At 41.8% G+C, this 17,062-nt stretch overlaps 1 protein-coding gene and 1 pseudogene across 7 annotated transcripts in view; both read left to right on the top strand.

Moving 5' to 3' along the window:
* The window catches only part of LOC101354440 (arylamine N-acetyltransferase 1-like), an 18,843-nt gene extending 15,576 nt beyond the window's left edge, over positions 1-3,267 (top strand). For 2 of the 7 annotated variants that reach the window (XM_023736667.1, XM_023736666.1), the window contains exons 2-3: positions 840-944; positions 2,099-3,267. In XM_023736667.1, coding sequence (XP_023592435.1) covers positions 2,105-2,977 — 873 coding nt within the window. In that variant the 5' untranslated portion in view covers positions 840-944; positions 2,099-2,104 and the 3' untranslated portion in view covers positions 2,978-3,267. Of the gene's footprint in view, positions 1-68; positions 224-314; positions 336-839; positions 945-2,098 lie in introns of those variants that run through there. The other 5 variants (XM_023736670.1, XM_004382095.2, XM_023736668.1 and 2 more) reach the window with 4 other exon arrangements.
* An 8,407-nt stretch (positions 3,268-11,674) lies between these two features.
* Positions 11,675-17,062, top strand: part of LOC101354191 (arylamine N-acetyltransferase 2-like) — a 20,987-nt pseudogene continuing 15,599 nt past the window's right edge.

The raw sequence follows: 17,062 nt of genomic DNA, 5'->3' as shown, positions 1-17,062 counted from the left end.
AATAAGTTATTATATTTATTTATTTTATGTTTGCTTACTGTGTCCTAGCTTCTTGTTTTGTTTTGTTTTGATATGCCCAAATAGGCTGCTTGTGTGAGGTAGCCCGATCACCGGTGCTGCTGAAGCTGCAACGTCCTGCCAGCAGGTGGCCAGAACTGTCACTGAGTATGTGAGCCTAGGAGTCCGCCCACTCCTCCTGTATGGATTCGGCTCAGGTGTCCAGGTAGCCGGCCACCAGTGTGTGGTGCAAGCTCTCACATACAGTCCTAGACAGGCATGGGTGATTGGTGTAGGCACAGACATCTGACTGCAGCAGTGGTCACACACTGAGGAAGGTAAGGGGCTGATGACTGCCCCTGAGTGTCCAGGAGGAAAGCATGTCCCTGTTCCCTACAGCACGTAGGTGGGTGGGTTTTTCCGCCAGACTATGAGCACCCAATGCTGTTGGTTGTAAGGATTGGGGACAGCACTTATTCTTGGGCCCATGTCACAGGGGGTTGGTGGCATGGGTGGAACCACCAGTCCTCAGGCCCCTGATGTGGATAGGTGATGACCCTGCTTAATGGGCAGAGCAGTGTCAAATGTCATGAACCTGCCACTTCACATTTGAAACAGTTGAAGTTAGACTTCAGGTATACTCTCTGTTGAACTGTAGTAATCAGGGCCTATGCTGTTGAAATGGGCCCACACAGGTCTCTGCAGTGGGAAAGACTTTCAAAGTCTGTGGGTCCTTTATGCCTGTACCTAGGCAGAGGAGCTGTGCCTAGCCTGAGTTCCTGGCTTAGGGGAGCTTTCCGATTATTTTTTCCCCCTGTTTGTTAATTTGTTCCCTCTCCAAGTCCAGGAAAATACGCCAGGGCACCTGACCGGTCCTACTTCCAGCCCAGGGGACTTGGCAATTGCTGAAGCCATCCTGGAACCAGTGCAGAGCAGGGAGTTGAGAGGTAAATGGGGAGAAGTCTCTCCCAAAGGGGGGTGTTTTTTATCTGCAAGGTAGGCCAGATGCAAGTACTTATCTTTCGCTGATCCAGGGCTGCTTCTCATTGCTTCTGGATGACCTAGTAGACTCTCCACCACTGGGTCTCTCCCAATATAGAAAGCACCTTCTGAGCACCACTGCTTTCCTCACCATGCACCACGATCTGATCCAGCCTAAAGGTTTCAGGCTCTTGCCAGGTCAGGTCTGGCAACTCTTTGCTGCTTCTGAACCATCTCTCCCTCCTCCTACCACTCAGTCCAATTCCTCAACTTTGCCTTTGATGGGCAGGGCTTCTAGATTGTCATATAGTCGATTTACTTGTTTTTTTGGGTCTTCGTTGTAAGAGGAACCACCGGAAGCATCTGACTACTCTGCCATGTTAGCCCAGCCTATATAGTCCCTCTTTTAGTTAATACCATTGCAATCACATTTTATTCATTACAAGGAAACATATCTAAGCTGTCTTTTGGCTTGTCACTTAATCTGGATTTCCATTTACACATGTTTTAAAGATGGAAGAAGTAAGAGTGAAGAGGACATTGCTTCACTTACAGTGTTACTGAGATAATTAAGTGACTTACAGTGAAAGAAATTCTTACATAAAATCACTAAACAATGAATTATTACTACAGATACTTATAACCATTGTTTGTAATTAGATACACCCACTAGTTACTTATCGACATGGTTAGATTCTGAAGACCAAGTCGTTATGCAAAAATAGGCGTTGTGTGAAATGAAGGATGACCACATCAGATCACAAAATTGAGGATGACTACATGATTACATAAATGCTAAATTACATCATTATATAACTGCCAAACCACTGAGAATCATGGCCCAGCCACGATGACACATCACTTTAGCCATCAAACCCTGCATTACTCTCACCTTGCACCTCGGTGTTCGTTACTGCCAGATGTACTTTGTTAATTGGCAAAATAGTCAGATAGTAGTTGTTTTACTGTTGTTGTAAATTCAAAATAACAGATAACAAGATAGTCAATAAGTGAGGAGTAGGTGTATTTAAAATACATTATAACTATAATTAGCCTACTTAAGAAAATCTAAGTACAAAAGTCATTTTATTTATTTATTTATTTTGTTTTCTTGCTTTAGGAGATCATGGACATTGAAGCATATTTTGAACGTATTGGGTATACAGACTCTAGGAAGACATTGGACTTGGAAACATTAACTGACATCCTTCAACACCAGATCCGAGCCATTCCCTTTGAGAACCTCAACATCCATTGTGAAGAAGAAATGAAGTTGGACTTAAAGACCATTTTTGAACAAATTGTGAGGGGGAAGCGAGGTGGGTGGTGTCTCCAGGTCAATTATCTCCTGTACTGGGCTCTGACTACAATGGGTTTTGAGACCACAATGTTGGGAGGTTATGTCTACAGCACTCCAGATGACAGATATAGTAATAACATGATTCATCTCCTGTTGCAAGTGACCATAGATGGCACAAACTACATAGCAGATGCTGGCTTTGGATGTTCCTACCAGATGTGGCAGCCTCTGGAGCTAATTCCTGGGAAGGATCAACCTCAGATACCCTGCATCTTCCGCTTGAGGGAAGAGGGAGGAATCTGGTACCTAGACCAAATCAGAAGAGAGCAGTGCATTCCAAATGAAGAATTTCTTAATTCTGATCTCCTGGAAAAGAATAAATATCGAAAAATCTACTCTTTTACTCTTGAGCCTCGAACAATTGAAGATTTTGCCTCCGTGAACACGTTCCTTCAGACATCTCCAGCGTCTGTGTTTACAAGCAAATCTTTTTGTTCCTTGCAGACACAAGAAGGGGTTCACTGTTTAGTGGGCCTCACCCTCACCTCTCGAAGGTTCAATTATAAGGACAATATGGATCTGGTAGAGTTTAAGACCCTAAAAGAGGACGAAGTAAAAGAAGTGCTGAAGAATCTGTTCAGTATTTCCTTACAGAAAAAACTTGTGCCCAAACTTGGTGACCGATTTTTTACTATTTAGAGGAAGAAGTAAAAAACGGTCATCAGTATTACTTCAAGTATTGAAAGTTTTTATTTTTGAAAATTTCAAACATATACAAAAGTAAAAAGAATATAACACTAAGCTTGTCTCGTGTATTAATCACCCAGCTCATCAACTTTCAACTAATGGCCTATTGCATTTCTTCTATATCCCCAAATTATTGTGAAAAAAATTCTAGACATTAAATCATCTTTTCACCTATAAAAATTTAAGTACATATCATTAAATTATAATTTTTTAATAAAACATAACCATACACCTTTTCAAAACTAATAATAGTAATGGCATTTTATTATTGCAGCCTGGGGTTATCTTGGGACACATTGTGATTTATGCTGGAAAATCTTTAACATTTTTCAATGTTGCATTCACAAAAAATATGGTAATACAATATAAAAACCAAAAGAAACCCATTGCCGTCAAGTTGATTCCGACTCATACTGACCCTGTAGGTCAGAGTAAAACTGCCCTATAGGGTTTCCAAGGAGCGTCTGGTAGATTCAAACTACTGACCTTTTGGTTAGCAGCCGAACGCTTAACACTACAACACTAGGGTTTCCAATACAGTATGGAGGAGATCATTTCCACTTAGAGGAAGCAGTCCTTCAGAGGGCCCAAACGGCTATAGTTCCTCCCTCCCTACTAGCATTCTAGGGCTTCAGGAACAAACAGCCACCAAACCCCACACATGCCTGATAATTTTCTCTTGTTGTTAGGTGCCATCTAGTCGGTTTTGACTCATAGCATCCCTATGTACAACAGAATGAAACACTGCCTAGTCTTGTGCCATGTTCATTGTCATTGCTATGTTTCAGCCCATTGTTGCAGCCACTGTGTCATGAGAATCTTCCTTTTTTTTGCTAACCATCTCCTTAACCGAGCATGGTGTCCTTCTCCAGGGACTGGTCCCTCCTGATAACATGTCCAAAGTACATGAGATGAAGTCTCGTCATTCTCATTTCTAAGGAGCATTCTGGCTGTAATTCTTCCAAGACAAGTTTGTTCATTCTTCTGGCAGTCCATGGCAGATTCTATATTCTTTGCCAGCACTATAATTCAAACGCATCAATTCTCTTCGGTCTTCCTTAGTCAATGAAAGCCTGGTAACTAGCAGGGCTAAAGTGTTACATTCCAGGCTGGCGCTCACATGTCTAACCATTCACTCGCAACTGGTCAGGCTTGAAAATCTTTGTAGTGAAATGCAGCTCTAGGAATATAAAATTGGCTAAGGGAGGAAATAGCAGGTCCCTCACCTACTGGGCAAAGTGGGGGCACACTTAGAAGAGTCTTCATCCCTGCCTGCACAACTTTTTTTTGAGCCAGAAGAGACCACCTACCATGGAACTCTTCCTGTTTCTTTTCTGTCAGTAAATGATTTTTGTTTGCCAACACTTTTTTTGTTGTTGGGAGTTTTTTAATTACCTTTATGATCTTTTGTTATGGGTTTCTTAGTTGTTCGACCTCTGTTAGTTTAGGTAGGTAGTGAGTTTCTAGAAATCTGTCCATTGCCTCTAGGTTTTCAAATTTGTTACACTACAGTTTTTCATAGTATTCTGTTATGATTCTTTTAATTTCAGTTGGGTCTGTTGTGATATCACCCATCTTATTTCATATGTGGGTTATTTTATGTTGTTAGTTTTCCCAATCTTTTATCAATTTTGTCGATCTTTTCAAAGAACCGGCTTTTCGTCTTGTTAACTCTTTCAATTGTTTTTCTATTCTCTATTTCATTTAATTCTGCTCTAAATCTTCTTATTTCTTTTCTTCTGGAACCCGAAGGCTTCTTTTGCTTTTCTTCTTCTACTTGTTCATGTTGTAAGGTTAATGTTTTGATTTTGGCCCCTTATTCTTTTTGGATGTGTACATTTATTGCCATAAACTGACCTCTGAGCACTGCTTTTGCTGTGTCCCAAAGGTTCTGGTAGGAAGTGTTTTCATTCTTATTTGATTTGATGAATTTCTTTATTCCAACCTTTATTTCTTCTATAACCCAGGAGTTTTTGAGCAAGGTGTTGTTCAGTTTCCATATGTTTGATTAATAGTCCTATTAAAAAATGGGCAAAGGAAATGAAAAGACACTTCACCAAAGAAGACATTCAAGAGGCCAACAGACACATGAGAAAATGCTTGTGATCACTAGCCATTAGAGAAATGCAAATTAAAACCACAGTGAGATACCATCTCACCCCGGCATTACTGGCACGAATCAAAAACCCTGGAAATAACAAATGTTGGAGGACTTCCGGGAGATCGGAACTCTTATGCACTGCTGGTGGGAATGCAAAATGATACAACCATTTTGGAAAATGATACGGCACTTCCTTAGAAAGCTAGAAACAGACATACCATATGATCCAGCAACCCCACTCCTAGGAATATATCCTAGTGAAATAAGTGTCGTCACTCGAATAGACATATGCACACGTTTGTTCATGGCAGCATTGTTCGCCATAGCAAAAAGATGGAAACAACCTAGATGTCCATCAACAGATGAATGGATAAACAAACTATGGTACATACACACAATGGAGTACTATGCAAAGAGAAAGAACAATGATGAATCTGTGAAGTATCTCATGACTTGGATGAAACTGGAGGACATTATGCTGTGTGAAATAAGTCAATCACAAAAGGACAAATATTGTATGAGACCTCTATTGTAAAAACCCATGAAAAAGTTCACGCAAAAAGTAACAATCTTTATTGGTTACCAGGGATGGGAGGGGTGAGGGGGGAATACTAAATAGGCAATAGATAAGTGGTATCTTGGGTGAAGGGTAAGACAGTACACAATACAGGGGAAACCAGCACAACTTGTACAAGGAAAGGTCATGGAAGCTCCAGAGACACATCCAAACTCCCTGAGGGACTGAATTGCTGGGAGGAGGACTGTGGGGACCATGGTCTCAGGGAACATCTAGCTCAATTGACATAACACACTTTATAAAGACAATGTGCTACATTCTACCTTGGTGAGTAGCGTCTGGGGTCTTAAAAGCCTGTGAGCAGCCATCTAAGATACTCCACTGGTCTCACCCCTTTGGGAGCAAGGGAGAATGAAGAGAACAGGATACAAGGAAAAGATTAGTCCAAAGGATTAATGGACCACAGCTACCAAGGCCTCCACCAGACTGAGTCCAGTACAGCTAGATGGTGCCCAGCTACCACCACTGGCCGCTCTGACCCGGATCACAACAGAGGGTTCTGGACAGAGCTGGAGAAGGATGTAGAACAAAATTCTAACTCACAAAAAGAAGACAAGATTTACTGGCGTAAAGGAGACTGGAGAAACCCTGAGAGTATGGCCCCCAGACACCCTTTTAGCTCAGTGGTGAAGTCACTTCCGAGGTTCACCGTTCAGCCGGGGAGTGGACAGCTCCAAAAATCCAAATGGGACTAATGAGGCACAGCAATCCAGGGACAAGGGTTAGAAGACAGGAGGGGAAAGGAAAGCTGGTGATAGGAAACCCAAGGTTGAGTAAGGACAGTGTTGACGTGTTGTGAGGTTGTTAACCATTGTCATAGGGCAACATGTGTACTAACTGTTAAATGAGAAACTATTTTGTTCTGTAAACCTTCATCTAAAGTGAGAATAGCAGCACAACTGGAACTGTGCATGTAGAAATTTTTGAAATTGTGTATCTTTGGCTATGTATATTTTTACCAAAAAAAAAAAGGTCGAGAAGGGAGAGGGTTGACATGTCGTGGGGTTGTTAACCAACGTCATAAAACAATATGTGTACTACTCTTTCATGAGAAACTATTTGTTCTGTAAACCTTCACCTGAAGTACAATTTAAAAAAAAAATAGTAGTGAATGAGATCAGCCAGGGAGTATCTGGACATTGAGAAGAGAAAGTGGCCCACAACTAAGGCACTACAACCTTTATAAGTGGAAGAGAAAAGGCAAGGCCAGCTAAACAGGAGAAACAGCCGGTGAGTTACAGGGAAGCCAAGAGACAGTGGAATCATGGAAGACAAACAGAAAAAGTGTTTCAAGTAGAAGGAAAGGGTCAAGTGTGTTGAATACTGCTGGGAATAAAGAAGGATAATAAAAACATGAATTTGTCTTATTTAATAACATGGACATCACTGGTGACCTTGACAAGAGCAGTCTCCTGGGTAGGTGGGGATGGAAGTCTGATCCAAGGGAGCAGAGAAGATGGGAGTGGGAATTTGAAACAGGAATATTAGTCTATAAAGATTGTACTTCATAGAGTATGATCTCACTGGGACAGAACAGAAACACACAAAGCCATACAATATATTCCTATAAGGATAAATGTATAAAAATGCTTAGCAAAATGTCTGGGTGTTTACGTACCAAACAGATAATAGTTGTTCAAAGAGGACTTTAATATCCTAGGCAATGTGTTACTTTTTTTGGAAGGGAAGAGTACAAATTGCATCACTTGTTAGTGCTTACCTTATTCTCCTCTTCTTTGTTGGCACAGGCTAGACCACATCACCAACCCTCCTTAGCGGTTAGGTATAATCATGTTGACTGAGTTCTAGCCGAAGGAGTGTAAGTGGGAATGACAAGCATGATTTCTAGGCTTAGTCATAAACACCTCCCAGCAGTGTACTCTTCGCTCTCTTTCTCCAATGGCTGAATGGAAAAGATACTTATGACAAAGAGGAGAGTTGGGACACAGATGAAAGAATTAAAAAGGAACAGCCAGGGTCCCTGAATAATTGTGTGGCACAAAATGAACGGTGATATGATGAGAAATTGGTTTTTCAGAGTGTTTATTTACTTCTTTGGAGCCCTGGTGATGTAGCGGTTAAGACTTCGTCTACTAACTAAAAAGTTGGCAGTTCGAATCCACCAGCCGCTTGTTGGAAACGCTATGGGGCTGTTCTACTCTGTCCTATAGGGTCGCTATTAGTCGGAATCGACTCGACAGCAACGGGGTTTTTTAATTTGCATTTTTGTTTCAGAGACTGGCTTCATTTATCTTAATAGGATTGTTAAAACATATAGTTCTTTTGTGTTTTGTTTCTTGTCTTAGTCAAAGTGAATTGGAGATAGATAAATAAAGAACTAATGGTTAGACCTGGGCAGGAATAAAAGAGCTAAGGCAAGAACTGGGTTGTAGCTCAGTAAACCTCTTAGTTAGTGTGATCATACAATGTATTGTCCAAATAATATTTGAGAGTGAAGGGGGAATTTCAGTTATGCTGGGACAAAGGTGTAAACCTGGACTGCACCAAACAGACCATGAGAGTCATCGTACTCAAAAACCTATTACAGGTCTAGTGAAATACAGAGTTACTATTCCATTCCATAGGCTCTCCTTTAAATAAATACACCAGGTCAGAGGAAGGGTCATCTTCCAGAGGTCTACAGTCTAAGCCCAGGCCATAATCTAGGGACTGGACTTCAAAAGCCATCACAAGAACCTAGGTGCAAAGAAAGGTTTGAACATAGCTTTGTTCAATCTTTGTAGCCAGCAAAAACCAAAACCAAACCAAACCATTGCCATCAAGTCAATTCCAATTCATAGCAACCCTATAGGACAGAGTAGAACAGCCTCATAGGGTTTCCAAGGAGCAGCTGGTAGATTCAAACTGCCAGACTTTTGGTTAGCAGCTAAACGCTTAACCACTGCACCACCAGGGCTCCGTAGCCAGCAAAGGAACTTGGTGATTTCAGAGATCTTTGAAATCTGCCAGCTGGAGAAGTCCAGTTGGAGTGGCTGAGAACAAGGGGTGAGGAGTCCAACTGTGTGAGGTCAGACCCCAGCTCTGCTTCAATTCATCTATGAACTGGGAACAGTAATGATAATACTTACCTCAAAGGACTGTTAATAAGGATTAAATCTGGTAATCAACGTAAAGTGTTTGTAACAGTGTCTAACACCCAGAAAACACTTCATATATGTTGGTTACAATTATTTTTGTTGTTGTTATATCCACTCTGCAATGTGCATTCCATTACCCTATTGCGCATTAGATTCACGGTCATGCCCAGTGACTATGAGATAACAACTTCTAAAGAGAGAGCAGAAAGATTCAGAGGTATATAGTCATAACCCTAAAGCAACTACTTTAACTATCATAGTTAAAAAGAAAATGTCCAAATAAGAGCATTTTGAGCCATTTCTCAACTGACTCTGCTCTGTCTTCGCTTTACAATGGGGTGTCTTATTCCACCCAAGAGTTGGAGAATGTAACCCATGTTTCATGAAGTTTTGTCTGCTGTCCTCTCCAACTCTCTTCCTGACTAAAACTGTCTTTGCTCGTATAAGGATATAGGGCTGTGAAGTCTCGCTGTGTCCCACTACACCAGTGCCTTGCCTGGCCCTGCCTGCCTGCCTCTCCTCTCCCAAGACTCCCAGAGCCAAAGTTTCTATCCCTCTGGTAGAATAGAACTCTCTCTAGTCAATTCTGTCCATTAACATTCACCCTGTTTTTACAACATTCATCTACCTACAGCATCACTTCCCACCTTTACTAAAGGTCCAACACAACTTGTCTAAGTAGTCGCAGACACCATGGTTGAAGATCAGGATTTGAAACCAAGCAAGGTCATCATGAGACTCATGAAATTTCCCACTTGTCTCGGTCGAAGGACAGTCTTTTCGCAACTAAATTATGCCTGAAGTAGAAACGTTGGTTATTTAACAGCTTCCTCGAATGCTTCAATATTCCTAGGAATCCTGGAACATCCTGGAAATGATGAAACATAAAATTATCCAATGTATTCACCTGCTCAAGACACAAGTAAAATCTCTCCCAGCTCAAAAACGATGTTCCAAAAAGAAATTTTTCCTTAAACATGTCTACCAATAGACATTTCATATCCTGAATAGGCACTTTGATATTTCTACTTGGGGGGCACTGTTCCAAGTAGAAAATTATTCCTGAGGCCATGTCTTCTGAATGCCATTTAAAAATAAAACTACAATGAAAACAACTTTTGACCAAAGGTCAGCACTACATGGTCATAGGTACCTATACGGAGAAAATGTGGAACTCACAACACAGAATTACTCAAAAATAAAATCTTCCTGTTACAGTCAGTGTTCTCCATGGATGCCTTTTTCAGCTACCTCCTCCAACTTTCTTTTTGCAAGGAAGTTCAGCAAAGGGAGAACTTTTTTTCCTTCCTGCCTTTGCAAGGAATTAAAGAATGAGTATACTTTAGAACTTGGAAATAAAAGTCACTTATATATTAGAATCATTAAACTAAGACATACTAATTCTAATATTTTAAGGTTTTCTTTTTTCTTTTTTTTAAGTATGCCTCTGACTATGCATGTTCCAGTGAGCAGGGAGCTTTTGTTAATGTTACCATAATTAATACTCTCTCCCCACCTCTGCACACCATCACTTCTGTGGTAAGGAGTTACACATTAAGAGTTCAGGTTTTCTGAATTCTGCTTCCCTTTCCACATTGAAAACATTGTAAATGCTCATATGTCCAGCCTGAAAGTGCTCGATGACCATTCCACTGGGACTGGAGGGTGTTTCAAGCTGTTATCATGTCTGTCCTACAACTGCAGATGTTCTTGGGATGCAGTCCCCAAATCTTACTCTCCCTTACCCACCAGACTCCAAGTCACAGTTTCCTGTGACAATTCTTGATGAAGATCCTGGGAGCCTCTGTCACTTTGGCTAGAACTTACAAAAGCAATCTCATAATTATAAATCCGACCATTGTAGCTTGTAACATCTTGAATTCCGGTGTCAAGTTTCCCAGAATCAAGGGAATAATAGCAAAAATCAATTGAACAATTCCTCCCATACCCTAGGCTAAGGATGGTTAGAGACCAAAACCCTCATTCTGGGATTATGTCTTTCCCCTGCAAATTCTGTGAAGATCTTCTCTAGAATCCCTTCCGCATCACTGTTGTGTCCTGATTAATTGGGAGGAAGGAGTTTTTCTTCAAAACCTTGCCATCCCATTCACAGAAGGGAAACATGAAGGATCAATAGTCATATGGAAAGTTGTTCAAATTCCGTAGTCACTAAGAAGTGCAAATTAAAACAACACTGAGTTATTACCTAATACACATAAGGTTTTGAAGGTTGGATGACTCCTGATGTCAACAAGGATGTGAGGGAAATGCTGATTCTCCTGCAAAGGTGGACAGTCATCTGGTAGTGCCGAGTGAATTATAGTGCACATATGACTGTCACCCAGCAGATTCTACTCCTGCTACATACCCAGAGCGGTATGAGGGATTTATCTTCCAATTCCTATCATCATGGGCTGAGTGCTGTCCCCAGCGGCATTAATTTGCATGTCCATCTAGCCACCCAAGCACGGGCCAAGAGAAAGCCTTCCGGTAGAGTTTCACAAGTTCTTGCAGCAGGTCACAAGTGCATGGACTGGAACAGTACAGGCAGAGGCTGTATAGCACAAGGCAAGAATAGTGTCATAAATTGATTCCTTAAAACATACTTTAGAGTGCAAAGTGTGACAAACAGCAAGACTCACAGACAAAATCATTTATGTGTATTCAAAACACATGCAAACACAAAACCACAGGACATATTACCTCATACCATATACGTGGGCATAATGCAGATGATCACAACAGGTACCTTTGGGTGCGGACGTGAGAGTGAGTGGGGATGGGAAATGAAAGGAAGAAAAATTAAAAAAGAGAGGTCTTTCAGGAATTAATAACAAAAGTGTGCCCTTCGGTGAAAATCTTGCATTCTTTTCTCTTGCCTGCTCTAGATTAAAGGATCTGCCCTTCCCTGACCCTCTAATGCTCTCACCTCCACATCACCTATAGGAAGCCTTTTTCACACACCCTGAGCAGGAACTGTGTCAAATACAATGTCACACCCTTCACAGAGTGTGCCATAGGGCTCATCAGGCAATCATGTATGCACAGTTTTTCAATGAACAGCTTTGAATAAGCTGGGGGCCCCGAGGCCTAAGAACTACATTTCCCAGAAATCCTGGGGCCAATTCGAAACTGGACTCTGGGGGCAGGACTTTGTGGAAAGCCAGTGAGGGCCCCGCCACTTCAAGTGTGAGAACTGTTCTCTTCCTGGTTCCTGGCTGCTTGTCAGAATCTACTTAACTACAGTGGGATGGGTTTTGGTTTGATCTGGTTCCTGTTGCCGGTCTGGTTCCTGGTTGCTGGCTGGCTTCCTGGTTGCTGGTGTTGGGACAGCTTGGTAAGTGAGGTGCAGTGTACTTTCAATTTGAGGTTAATGAGGATAAATCTTATCTCAAGTGTGAGGCCACAAGCCTGCCTGAATTTCAAGTCCAAAGGTGATCCAGAAAGTTTGGCTGACACATGCTTTGAATCCCGATCTGTGACTGCTATAGAGCATAATGGTGAAGATAACAGACCTTTGATTCAAACTGTTCAGCTTAGAATCACAGCCAACTATGAACTTAAGCAAGTCACTTAGCTTCTATAAGACTCGGTTTCTCCATCAGTAAAATGGAGCAAATAATCATCCTTACTTAATAGGGCTGTTGTGAGGATTAAATACGTGTAATGAAATGTAGCTGTTTTTAAGGGAACTTCCTCAATTGGATTTAACTTTTAACAGTGATCTACCCTCTCCTCTCTCCCCAAAGGTGTGTGTCCCAAAACCAAACCAAACCTGTTGCCATTGGGTCGATTCTGACTCATACTGACCCTATAGGACAGAGTAGAACTGCCCCATAGGGTTTCCAAGGGGAGCCTGATGGATTTGAACTGCCAACGTTCTGGTTAGCAGCTGTAGCTCTTAATCAGTAAGCCATCAGAGTTTCCTTGTAGGCAACAAGCTCATAACCATTCCTGACCCTCCAGTATTTGCTAATCTGAAATCCCTTAAATCTCTGGGGTGTGGTTGGATTGTGCTTTTTTGCAGTGTCAAGGGGTAAGTTTTCTCATGTTGGAAGCAGGCTTAGTAGGACAGGGTCTCCAGGAGCCAGAAATGACAAGACACTCAACTCCTCAGTGTCAGACTGACTGAGGGCATTGTCTCCCGGGCACAGACTTGCTGGAAAATCACAGAGTAAGATGGACCCTGACTCAGCATACAGCCCCAGGAGCAAGGTGCAGAGGTGCCCCAAGGGCTCTCTGCTCAGTGACCTGCTCTCGGGCCCTGGCTCTATGCCCACTCACAACAGCTCCTGTCAGTTCTGAGAAACTTCTCTTTCTCCTCCCTCAGGCCCCTCCTTTTAGCTCCTCAAACACACAACAACTAACCACACCCTGTGTCTCAAAAGGAAGTGGTTAACAGTCCACTCTCCAGAAGCCTTTTGCCTGGAGATTTGTTTGGCTTTTACAAAACTTAAAAAGTTCTGAGTCAATTTCAAAAATGGAGTTTTCACCTAAAAGTCTGTGTTCCCTCCATCTCCTGGGGGAAGGAAAAACTATCCTGAAACTCTGCCTGCCTTGGGTGCTCATTGCACACATCTTCAGCTATGGCACAGTGGTAAGAACTACAGGTGCTAACCAAAATGTTGGCAGTTCAAATCCACCAGCTGCTCGTTGGAAACCCTATTGAACAATTCTACTCAGTTCTGTAGGGTCACTGTGAGTTGGAATTGACTCAATGGCAACGGGTTTAGTTTGGTTTGGTCAGCTCTAGCAGTTATTTCTCTTTGCATGGGGCTTTCCAGCTGCTCCACAGACCCCATTTTCTCCAGAGCCACGGCTGGGACCCAGGCCTTCAGGACATGAAGGATTATTGAATGACAGTTTTGGGGCAGCACTTGCCCTGCGAGTTCTCTTTTTCCAACCAGAAAATCAAAAGACTATCCATTTGTCTCTAGTGGGAGTCTTGTGGGGGCAGAGGGCTGGGTCTAAGTGTCAGTCCAGTGGGACGCTGTGTCATCACTGAGGCAGAAACAAAAGGAAAGAGAGAGAGAGAGGAAGAAAAGGAAAAAAAAAAATACATAGCAAGAAAAGCCACTTGTTAGTTCTCCTTAAAATTCTTCTATTCGACCCAGCATTTCCACTCTGAGATATAAGCCCAAGAAAAGTGAAAACAGGTACTCAAACAGATACTTGTGCACAAATGTTCATGGCAACACTATACACAATAGGCAAAAGGTGGAGACAACCCAAATGGCCATCAGCAGATGAAAGGGATAAACAAAATGGAGTACAGGCATACAATGGAATGCCTTCATCCATAAAAGGAATGAAGTACTGATACATGCTACATCGTGAATGAGCCTCAAAAACATTATACTGCAAGATGGCAGAGTAGTCAGACACTTCCTGTGGTCCCCGTTACAACAAAGACCCAAAAAATCAAGTGAATTGATCATATATGACAATCTAGGAGCCCTGAACATCAATGGCAAAGTTGAAGTATCAGACTGAGTGGTGGGGGAGGGAGAGACGGTGCAGAAGCAGTGAGGAGATGCCAGACCTGACCCAGAGATAGCTGGAGCCCTTCAGGCTGGATAAGCTTGTGTGCACAGTGAGGCAAGCAGTGGCACTCAGGAAGCGTTTTCCACAATGGGAGAGACACAGTGCCAGAGTCTACTCGGCCATCCAGAACCAGTGAAAAGCAGCACTTAAGCGGCTAAAGATAAGTACTTGCGTCTGGCCTACCTCGCGGATCAAAAAACACCCCATGTGGGATAAACCTCTCTCCCATTTACCTCCCCCTTCCCTGCTCTACACCGGGCCCCAGGCCGGCTTCAGGGATTGCCAGGTTCCCTGGGATGGAAGTAGGAGCTGTCATGTGCCCTGAGCTATTCCCCTGGCCTTGGATAGGGAACAAATTAACAAACAGGGAAAAAAATAAGTTGCCAGCTCCCCTAAGCCAGGAACTCAGGGTTGGCACAGCTCCTTTTCCTAGGCACCAGCACAAGGGGCCCATGGATTTTGAATGCCTTTCACCCCTGCATAGACTTATGTGGGTCCATTTCAGCAGCATAGGCCCTCATTACCACAGTACAATCGAGTATATACCTGAAGTCTAACTTCAACTGTTTCAGCTGTGAAGTGGCAGGTTTGTGATATTTGACACTGCTCTGCCCGTTAAGCAGGTTCTTCACCTGCCCACATCAGGGGCCTGAGAACTGGTGGCTCCACCCATGCCACTTAGCCACCCACAACAATGGCCCAAGAATAAGTAATGTCCCCCAATCCTTACATCCAACAGTATTGGGTGCTCATAGTCCGGCTGCAAAACCCACTTACCTACACACTCTAGGGAACACAGGCACACTTTCTTCCCAGACATTCAGGGGCAGCCATCAGCCCCCTGCCTTGCTCAGAGCATGACCCGCTACTGCAGCAAGATACCTGTGCCTACACCAATCACCCATGCCTGTTTAGGACTGTAAGTAAGAGCCTGCACCACACATTTTGTGACCAACCACCTGGACACCTGAGCTGAAGCCATACAAGAAAAGTTACCGGACTCCTGGGCTCACATACTTAGTAACAAATCTAACCACTTGGTGACAGGACATTAGAGCTTCAAAGGCATCGGTAATCAAACTAGCTCACACAAACAGCCTATTTGGGCATATCAAAACAAAACAAAACAAAAAACTAGGAAACAGTAAGCAAACATAAAATAAGTAAATTATAATAACTTATTGATGACTCGGAGACAATAGTCAATATCAAATCACATAAACAGACAGACCATGATGGCTTTAGCAAGCTCCCAAAATAAAGAATCAATACATTTTCCGGCGGAAGAGAATTTCTTGGAATTACCAGAGGAAGAATACACAAGATTAATATACAGAACTCTTCAAGAGATCAGGAAGGAGATGCGACAAAACACAGAAAAAGCCAAAGAATACACAGATAAAGCAACAGAGGAACTTAAGAAGGTTGTTCAAGAGCATAATGACAAATTCAATAGGCTGCAAGAATCCATAGAGAGACAGCAGTCAGAAATCCAGAAGATTAACAATAAAATTTTGGAATTAGACAATTAAATAGAAAGTCATAGGAGCAGAATTGAGTCAGTAGAAATCAGAATTAGTGGGAATGCAGATAAAGCACTTGACACCAACTTATTTGAGGAATAGTCGGATAAAAGAATTTTTTTTAAATGAAGAAACTCTAGAATTATGTGGGACTCTATCAAGAGAAATAACCTACGAGTGATTGGAGTAGCAGATAGGGGGGATAATAGAAAATACAGAGAAAATTGTTGAGGATTTGTTGACAGAAAACTTCCCTGATATCATGAAAGATGAGAAGATATCTATCCAAGATGCTTGTTGAACCCCACATAAGGCCGATCCCAAAAGAAAGTCACCAATACATATTATAATCAAACTGGCCAAAACCAAAGATAAAGAGAGAATTTTAAGAGCAGCTAGGGATAAACGAAAAGTCATCTACAAAGGAGAGGCAATAAGACTAAGCTCGCACTACTCAACAGAAACCATGCAGGCAAGAATGCAATGGGATGACGTATATAAAGCCTTGAAGGAAAAAAATTGCCAGCCAAGAATTATATAGCCACCAAAACTGTCTCTAAAATATGATGGTGAAATAAGGGCATTTCCAGATAAACAGAAGTTTAGGGAATTTGCAGAAACCAAACCAAACCAAAATTACAAGAAATACAAAAGGGAGTCCTCCAGTTAGAAAATCAGTAACATCAAATAACAACCCAGGATGAGAACACAGGACAGAGCAACCAGATATCAACCCAGATAAGGAAGTCACAAAAATAAATCAAAGATAAAACACTAAAAATAGGGAAACAGAGATGTCAATATGTAAAAGATGACAACATTGAAACAAAAAAGAGGGACTAAAAAATGTAAACATAGATTTTTCATGTGGAGAGGACATCAAGGCAATATAAAGAAATAAAAGAGTGGTTTAAACTTAGAAAAATAGGGGTAAATATTAAGGTAACCACCAAGGAAACTAACAATCCTACACATCAGAATAAAAGACAAGAAAAATATAAAGACTCAGCAAATGCAAGATCAACAACAATGAAAAAGATGAAAAGAAAATATGTAAAGAAAAATGACTTAGCACTGAAAATTAAGTGGAACAAGGAAACTGTCAACAATACACCAAAAAAAAACATCAAAATGACAGCACTAAACTCATACCTTTCAATAATTACGTTGAATGTAAATGGACTAAATATACCA

The sequence above is a fragment of the Trichechus manatus genome, unplaced genomic scaffold, assembly GCF_000243295.1.
Source record: "Trichechus manatus latirostris isolate Lorelei unplaced genomic scaffold, TriManLat1.0 scaffold00090, whole genome shotgun sequence".
In the NCBI taxonomy this organism is placed as follows: Eukaryota; Metazoa; Chordata; class Mammalia; order Sirenia; family Trichechidae; genus Trichechus; species Trichechus manatus.
The sequence above is the reverse complement of the archived record's forward strand: the minus strand, read 5'-3'. Positions and strand labels throughout refer to the sequence as shown.